This window comes from Orbicella franksi, chromosome 9, assembly GCF_964199315.1.
Source record: "Orbicella franksi chromosome 9, jaOrbFran1.1, whole genome shotgun sequence".
In the NCBI taxonomy this organism is placed as follows: Eukaryota; Metazoa; Cnidaria; class Anthozoa; order Scleractinia; family Merulinidae; genus Orbicella; species Orbicella franksi.
Genome location: NC_138153.1, coordinates 7,178,305 through 7,186,866, shown reverse-complemented (window position 1 = coordinate 7,186,866; position 8,562 = coordinate 7,178,305). Strand labels below are relative to the sequence as shown.

General features: G+C 37.9%; 1 protein-coding gene across 1 annotated transcript; it reads right to left on the bottom strand.

Annotated features, from left to right (window-relative positions):
* Window positions 1-3,730: 3,730 nt before the first annotated feature.
* Window positions 3,731-7,769, bottom strand: LOC145497629 (uncharacterized). Its single transcript, XM_081477449.1, has 5 exons — window positions 7,731-7,769; window positions 7,092-7,197; window positions 6,125-6,305; window positions 4,820-4,973; window positions 3,731-4,626 (listed from the first exon to the last, which is right to left on the bottom strand). The coding sequence occupies exons 1-5, from the start codon at window positions 7,756-7,758 to the stop codon at window positions 4,571-4,573; spliced, it is 525 nt and encodes a 174-aa protein (XP_081333575.1). The 5' UTR covers window positions 7,759-7,769; the 3' UTR covers window positions 3,731-4,570.
* Between the last annotated feature and the right edge of the window lie 793 nt (window positions 7,770-8,562).

Genomic DNA, 8,562 nt, shown 5'->3' with positions numbered 1-8,562 from the left:
TACCAGCCCATGACTATGCTGTTTGTCTTAATATTTTATTATAACTAATGTGTACGTTGTACATTTGCATTGAAACTTTCGTGGAACTAAATACATGTAGTTAAAGGAGCTACGTCACGGATTGGACATATTGAAAAGTTTAGCCTCAATTTCGTCGTTTGTAATCCGTGTCAATCTTCTCCATCCTTAGCCATCCTTGTTCCTTTATGGTTTATCAGTATCTCTTTGGTGTTTTTCTATCTTATTAAACTGTTATTTTCAGGTTTCCTACCATTTAAAGGTAATTTTGTATGTGGCCAAAATAACTCAAAATACCGTGACTGAGCTCCTTTAAAGGTTTGCTTAATTTTGAAACGTAACTACACATTGCTTCCACTCTTTAGCAGTTGGTGAGTGCATAAATACGCTATGATGCTGTTTTGTAGTAAAATTATATTGGTTAGCTACATTATTCTACTAAGATAAATGATCAGACTTTTCTGACAAGTTGGCTTCATTTTCTTCGCTGCACTCGTCACAATCATCGAAAATGTATTGGTTGAAGTCTGTGTGGCCACACCCAATAGCCCTGCAAAAGATTAATAGCAGACATAAGGGAAGATAGGGAATAGAGATCCAGATTACAACAGAGTAGGGAGCTCGAGAGTAAGAGACAAGGCAAGGATGGGAGAATAAAAAACGGTAGATTAATTTCTGCTTTTGTTTCATTGTGTTTCTTAATTCACTCCAAAAATGCAACTGATCCGTTGGAAAGAGTAGAAAAGTCCCTTTTCGACTTCTAGCCATTGCTAGCTTCCAGTTATTATCCTTCAAGTAATGAACCAAACTTTCCACAAGTCAGTGGTGCCAATTGCAAGTGTTGTACTTTATGCTATATCACGATCAGAGTTTTCAAACGGTGGCTTAAGGTGGTCAACGTTTACTGCGAGAAAAGCTCAATGGAACATTGCTCACGTACACCGTAAAAGCGTCAATGCATTCAGAACAGTAACAGTGGAAAAAGAGTTACTTCCTGGTGGTCGCTGCCTTATCATTAGTTAACAGGACAAGCATTTTTTTAACTGATTTTCCGTCAGAAACACGTTAGAAAAAGTCACGTTACTTGGTAACCACTCGCACTCTTGAAAGAAAAGTGAAATCCACAGGCTCACTTAATTCTATGCTAATTGTTTGAAGCCAAAAATGAGACTCACCCTTTTAGGATAGTTGAAAGCGTTCGTCATTGTTCTCGGGTGTGGATTATTTTTACGCAGTGGGGAGGTGGGGTGAGGTCCTTGTCTCGGATAGTTGCTCTCTCTAAAATTGGCTCTGTAAGTGGAGATCTCAATAGGATCCTTTGAGGGGTAATCGTATGGAGGTGGCCTGAAGAAGAAAGGAAATGTAGAAGAGAAAGAGAATTATGAAACTAACTATATTTGAATGAATACAAATATGCAAATATGAATGAATGCAAATGTTTTTTCTTCTCAACTAATTAGGTCTTACATCTTCATCTCTTAAATTCGATCACAGTCAAAATTGCTTGCCAAATGTCTTATCTTTGGAACTGGTAAATATTAAAAGACGAATATACTTGTATCTTGCACACAAATTATTTCGATTCACGCACAGACCGTTTATTTCGCGCCGCCGTTACAGTCGATCACGCAATCTCTTTGATCAAACTTACTTGGCACTTGGTGCAGCGGGTCCAAATGTTCCTTGGAACTCGTCACTGTACTTAGTTGCCTTATTTACGATGCGATAGTTGGAGTAATTAATTGGAGCTGAAAGTCAAAATGGAACAAAAGAAAAATGTTGTGATTCATGACAGCCGTGACAGGACAAGTTGCTATAATTGTTATAGATTTCTGGTTTAGTTAAGAAATGTTAGTATACTCACGCAAGCTGCTGGTGGATCTGTATTTGAATGAGTTTGGCGGATTCACCGGCTGATTGATGAAATCCTTTTGATATGTGGATTGTATTGGAGTTGCTGCAGATAATGAAATCAAGCTTCATTGAGCATTTACAATGTGAAAGCTACTGTTTAGTATGTTGTTTAGTGTGTGCTTTTATAATGCCGTGCATATAACGTGGTTCTGAGTCTATGCATGACACCCAGTGTGTAGCATTATTTCAAGTGCTAATGCTAATGCTAATGCTAATGCTAATGCTAATGCTAATGCTAATGCTAATGCTAATACTAATACTAATAATCATAATAATAATAATATAAATTTTTAGACAGGATAAACCGATCAGTGAATATTGTACTGTTGGAAATCTGCTCTCATCTGTTAGCCTCACGTCTGCATTTGAGTGTGTTTGTGAGATTCCTAAATAAGTAAAAAATACGAAGGTCTCTTTACCGATAGGAGGTAGATATCTCCCGCCCTGGTAAGGCATGTCACATGGCAACGGCTACTGACCAATCAAAACCGCCTCACCGGCAAGTTATCTCCTCAAGTGGACATTAAAGTAGTATCTGTATGAATAGGAAATACGTGGATATTAATTACTCTCATTAATCTTTCCCAGAAATAGTGCAGTCATTCAATTCAGTTACAATAGGATAAAGTCTATATTTGAGATCTTTTTTACTCCCTGGCCATGAATCGAAAGTGGTGCTGAAAAGTAGATTGTGCAATAAACTTTTTGCAGAGTACAATGAACAGTTATTAATTTTAAAGATTTTATTTGTTTTAAGAACAGTTTAAGTGAACAGTACTGTAATTTGCGGCGCAGATTTGTTTATCTGAATTTGAATTGCTTGTAGGGCTATAGACCGTTATTTGTTGATTAGTAGAACGTTTGATAATGATGGCACACTGCTGTTTTCGAAAAAATTGCGATTTTAGTGCTATATAGATCTTGTTTACTCCTAGGTAGGCAATTGTGCAAATGTTATGCAAACAATTTGCTATCAGGAAACAATCAAATAGACAATTCAAGTTGACATTTCATTATCTCACCAATATGCAAGATACATTTAAAACAATACTTCAGCAGAAACTCATGCATCTATCAATCGTCTAACAAAATTAATGTTATTACGATCATGTCATTTAGCCATGCAGAAGAAAACGCGGTCAGTGAGTCGCTTTCCTTTAGCTAAAAGCCTCTTTAAATACGGCTACCCTTGCACGCAGTGAAACGTTGGGAGTCACGTTGGTTATCAAATAAAATGGGTCCCACGGTAGATATACATGTGCATTCATGATCACTTCAGCGAGTGACGAAATTTGATCAGTACCACAAACACCTTTATACAAGTTTGTTTGTAAAGAAACGTTACAAAATGTACACTATGGCCTCTATTGTTTTGCGTAGAAATGTGCTTGAGATATCGTAACTCAAAATCGCCGTTAAAAAGTGCATTGTTTTTTTCTGAAAAACTTGCGCAGTAAAAACCACATCTGCTTAAATGTAAGTCAACCCATACGACTGAAACCTTTGTTTTCTTACCTTAATAGAAGAATCGAAATAGATACGTTTAAGATTATACAACCTCAGTTTAGCGTTTAAGCGTTTCCACGGTTTCCACGAGCTTAATCAGTTAAATTCCCCTGATAATTACTTGACCGTGATTGGTTGTTTACACTTGTGTACACGCCATTCAAATCCTCCTTTGTTTAGTCTGTCTACTCATTAACACGCAATCAAACACTCAATGAAAGGACATTAAACGAGACTGTCTTTAAACTAGAATAGAATTAGTTTGTCTCTGTCTTATAACTCCATAAAAATGAATTCAAGATGAATTTCGAATACAATCGATTCAATCCAGCGGATTCTAAATTAGCTTCTGCAGTTCTCTCAGTAAGTCTGGGTTTTTGAACAGTGCAACACTCTCTTAAGGCCCTCCTATGGCAAAACTCCCTGGAGACAAGCTGAGTTAATTCAAACAAAGAACTGTAAATATTCGCGAATTCATTTACTTTATTCAGTATTCAACTCAAGAAACAAAAGACGCTATTTTTGGTTTCAACACGAGCTTTTATTTCAGTAGTCAGAGCATTCAAAAATGTATACTCACACACAAAAGTACTTGATTACCAACACTCTAAAAGAGTGTTTCACTTTGTGTGTTTACTTACTCAGTCTTATTTGCATCAGAAATCCCGATCTAATTCACCGCGATTTTGAATTTAGCAGGTTAGAAAATGGCGTGTTTTTGATAAAAATGTGTGAAAATTCCCATTCCTGAAATTTGTCTATCTGTTTAGAGAAAGGTTGCCTACATAGCAAGACAAGAATGTAGCTTTTCATGGTCTAGTCTTTCGAACACTCACAGTGGCAATAATAGGTACTCCAATCTCGCATTGTTTTCTGGGTAATTAGGAAAGGCTCTGGGCTCAGGGCCACCTTCACGGGTTACTTTCAATCTTTTTCATAACTTGAATTGAAAAGTCAAATATAATTATTTATCTGCAGGCTGTAGTGAATTCACAGTTATCGTTGACATGGCACAATGGATTGCTCTGATTTTCATTACGTTCATATTTGCTTAATATGTCTCCTTTTTACACAACATTTTCTAAATTTCCGATTAAAAAGTTGTGAATAGTTCTGTGAATACTTCAGTCTGTTATCTTTGCAAGTCTAGTTCCCAGTCTCCATGGCCGCTTCTTTGGGAGGGCACATCTAGTAACGAAAAGGAACAAAGTAAATTAGTGTATGAAATTCTTCATGGCTAAAATTTACTTGTTCTCTGTCCTGCTTGCAAAACAGTGCTCCACTCCACTAACTTTTTGAATGAACAGTAAGCTTACATATTTAAGAGACAAGATCAATTTTATTTAGGGAAGAAAATAAAAGTAGCATTAAATAATACTACCTTGAACGGGAGGAACATAATCCTGTTGGTAAATGGACCGAGTTTTGTCCCGGCACACTTTCTTCAGGAGCTCAGAACTGGAAGAAACTCCTGGTGGATGCACGGCACGGCTCAGTGGGGGCAGCTTTTGGTAATGGGACCATACAAAATAGCCCTACGGAGAGAGAAAGCGTATCAGTTAGATTTGCCATCTTACGTTCCAGTTCTGTAGCAGTATAAAGTGAGGAGAGGATTTTTTTCCGGGGCTTGGATCGTAAATCTGATTTGCCCAACACAAATTCTCCTCATTAATCCAAGGAGAATTTTTCGTCAATGATCAATCTCCTTCTTCTCTTGACTTTTAAGCCTAAGTTGGCATATTTATATTAAGAAGAAGTTAACCATATGAGGAAGTAGCAGATCCCATTAAAATACACATATAGTGTAGAGCTGAGTATATGAGTAATAACGAAGAGGCAAGATTTGCTGTTACTCCGAGTTTCGTGCTTACGCACTCATCAGACAGTATTTAATGATAAGCATTCCTATCAACTAGATATATATACACGGTATTAAACAATAGGCTAATTGCTGGACTAGTTGCATTACAATAAGTGATAGTTATACTGGAAAACAATAGGTGTGAAGACAGAAATTACGGGGACGAGTATAAACTGCGTGGGTGCAGTACAATATAAAGAAAGTGTCAAGCGTTCTTCAAGTAGAATTTGTTCTCGTGCCGGCATTTAGAAATAAGTTCTGATCTTTTGTTTAGTAGATTGTCGTTGCTATGTTTGATAATCATTAGTTTTTCTGTGAGGCAGAGGTCGCATCGTTTGGAAATGTTGTTGTAGGGTCTTGCACGGCTAATAATTGACCATTTGATGTTGAAGTCTTGTTTTTTGTCGTGTAGTTGCCAGATGTATTTAGAAAGCTCGGTGCTGTTGATGTGTTTTCTGTGCTTAAATGTGGATTTGTGCTGCGAGAATCTCTGTTTGAATGTTCCTTCTGTCAGTCCAATGTAGTACTTGGTTGTGTTGTTAGTTGTAACTTGTGCGTTGTAGATTACACTGGAAGTCAGGCATTTGTTGTCTAGCGGGCATTGGTCTTTTTTGCGGCAGTTGCATTGCTCTCCGGTGATTGCGTTGGCGTTGTTGTCGGCGTTTGTTATTTTCATGTTGTGTTTGTTGATTACTGTTTTCATGTTGTCCATGCAACTGTAGCTGACTTTGACGTTGTTTTTGTTGAAGAGGCTGTGGTATTTATGTTGGTTCGGAAAGTGCTTAGAAGAAGTTATATTCTAATCACTTATTTGTGTTGCCTTACCTTGCTCGGATGGCCGAACACCTGTTCCATGTTGTGAGGATGAGGGTTGTTATTCCGGCTTCCAGAGGGGGTGCCAAATGGCACTCTTATGCTAGGTTGCCCCTGGTGACTTAGAAAATGAGTCCTGTATGTGGAGTCAACCGCTGGTTGTCCCGGTGGGTAGAATCGCGATGTTCGTACTCTGCAAGGAATTATGAAAGCAATGTTAATAACTGATGAAACGTTTTCAAAGCTACATCAGTCGGGGACAAGAGTTTGCAAGAAATGAGGGACTTGGTTTTTTGACTCTCACGACCATCAACTACTGGCGGTCAAACGTACAGGCTTGGCCGGACTACGTGCGAAAATTTCCACAAAGACCGCTCCGCTTGAGAGATGACAGCCTAACTAGCTAGAGGCGAGTGTTTGAATTGTCAACTTTCGTCCTGTGAAATCCGTCGTTAACACTGAAAGGCAGTGATGTTCAGAACTTAATTAAAAGCTTTTAATTGTACTAAAAGAGTCTCATTTAAACAGTTGCAGACTAAGACTGAGTCGAAATTCGATTATCTCAGGCCTGCTGCAAATCTGCTTTGGAATTGAAGAAGATACTATTTTTCGTGCACAGAGATTACCTACAATTTTCATATTTAACCTTAATCTGTTTTGGAAGTCTTGTTACATCGTTGACTGTCTCTGTAAGCACTGTCTGTTCTAATACTAAGAAAGCCACGTGTAAAAACAAATAACAGTACGGCTCAGAACAGTTTAATTGACGAGCATCTCAGTAGGACACGGAATCGAGTGTGACGCGCGAGGCAAGCGCGATAGCAGTGTTTCTCTCGCACGATTTCATTGGATCAATCGCCGGTATTATGCACAAATAAAACGCGCGCCGAAAAATAAAATAAGATCACTTGTACCCGGACTGGGTGGGAGTAGAAAATGCGCGGAAAGGTTTTGTTTGTAGCAGCTAGTCCGTTTATACCTTGCATCTGGGGCTGGAGGTCCAAAAGTACCCGTGTATTCCTTGTTGTAAGTCGACATAAATGCAGATGGGACTGGACAAAAGGCATCCTGTGAACTGGAAGATACTGCAATAGTGACAACAGAACAACAGAGTTAGTGAGGATTATCTTGCCTGCACATTCTAAGCTAAATTGGGTTTCCATTCGGCAATGTTCTGGCAAAGAAACACAACAAATTAACAGAAAGTGAATTCGTCTCAGCCTCAAACACTGTTTAGGTACATAATGGTGTTTCGAAAAAGAACATGCAAATTTATATCCTAAGTATAGTTTATCTCGTATCATTGTTAATTTAAATAAAAATCTTTGGCGGCATTGCTTCATTTACTTAATAATATCGCTCTAGAATCTTCAGTTCTCCTTTGGTTGTACCTCAGCTGGAAATAAATGCCTCAAAGACAGACAGATAAAAAAGTATTCATATTTCTATTTATTCATAAGATTTTGATCGCATGATCAAGATCTTTATACTAACTAAAGATGGCACTTTTACTGTGTCGAGGTATCGTTGTTTGATCATTCCCTAACCTGTCGACTAACTAAAAGCCAAGATAAAGGGGAACTAGTGATGATAATTCCCGAGAAACATTGCCACTTACTCGCGCTTGATGTCGTCAAACTTCTCATTGCAAAACTACGCGGAGAAAACAATGATCTGCTGTGTGATGCCGGGATGTTAATTTGCAAACTTGAGTTATTTTGTGCAGCGTAGATTGTGAAAGGCTTCACGTTTTTTCCAGTGTTTAAATCTTTGCTTGCTTCCTTCAGTGAATTAACTCAAGGCTTCAAAATGCTGCTTGAGAAAAACATTGGGCATTAAAATGAAACGTAAGTGTTTTGACGAACACGAAACAGCTGAATTTGTGTTGCTATGTCAGACCGACCCGGTTGTCAGGCATTAGAATACAATGTGGCCGTATAATTACTTTTTGAGTACACATGTTGGCAGGGCATGTGGGATATAAACTGTGCAAGCAAAACGTGGATTAACCCATTGTTTTTAGTTTAGTATAAGAACAAAGACACTTATGCCATGTAAACAATGTGTTAAAGAAGTACTGAATTAATTAAAACGTCCATTTTGGGCAAGTACGAATAATTACGCATATTTCCAATCTACACGCAATTCCGTTATTTCCGTGTACAATTGAAAGCACAAGTACTGCTTATTACTTCACTTTTTTCAGCTCCAATATTTATAGTTCAAAACTAGATTCACATTTTTACTGTACAATGATAAGCAAAGTCTACGAGAACGAACAAAAAGGCGAGGTTTATAAACAAAGAACAATACAAAGATTACGTAAAACCTGCATAAATTTATGATTTAATATTTACGTACAAATAAGTGTTTTTGCGCGTGGTGAACGGTAGATAAGCGTACATATCCAAGAGAGGTTGATCTTTGCAGTTAGCAGCCGACTGCTCTAT

What these genes read in the sequence shown, in the direction of transcription:
- LOC145497629 (XM_081477449.1), bottom strand. Translation starts at nt 7,758, where the DNA reads ATGAGAAGTTTGACGACATCAAGCGCGA. An exon ending in TTTGACGACATCAAGCGCGA is followed by an intron (nt 7,198 to 7,730) that starts GTAAGTGGCAAT and finishes TCACTATTGCAG; the next exon opens with TATCTTCCAGTTCACAGGAT. An exon ending in TGTTCGGCCATCCGAGCAAG is followed by an intron (nt 4,974 to 6,124) that starts GTAAGGCAACAC and finishes CTCTCTCCGTAG; the next exon opens with GGCTATTTTGTATGGTCCCA.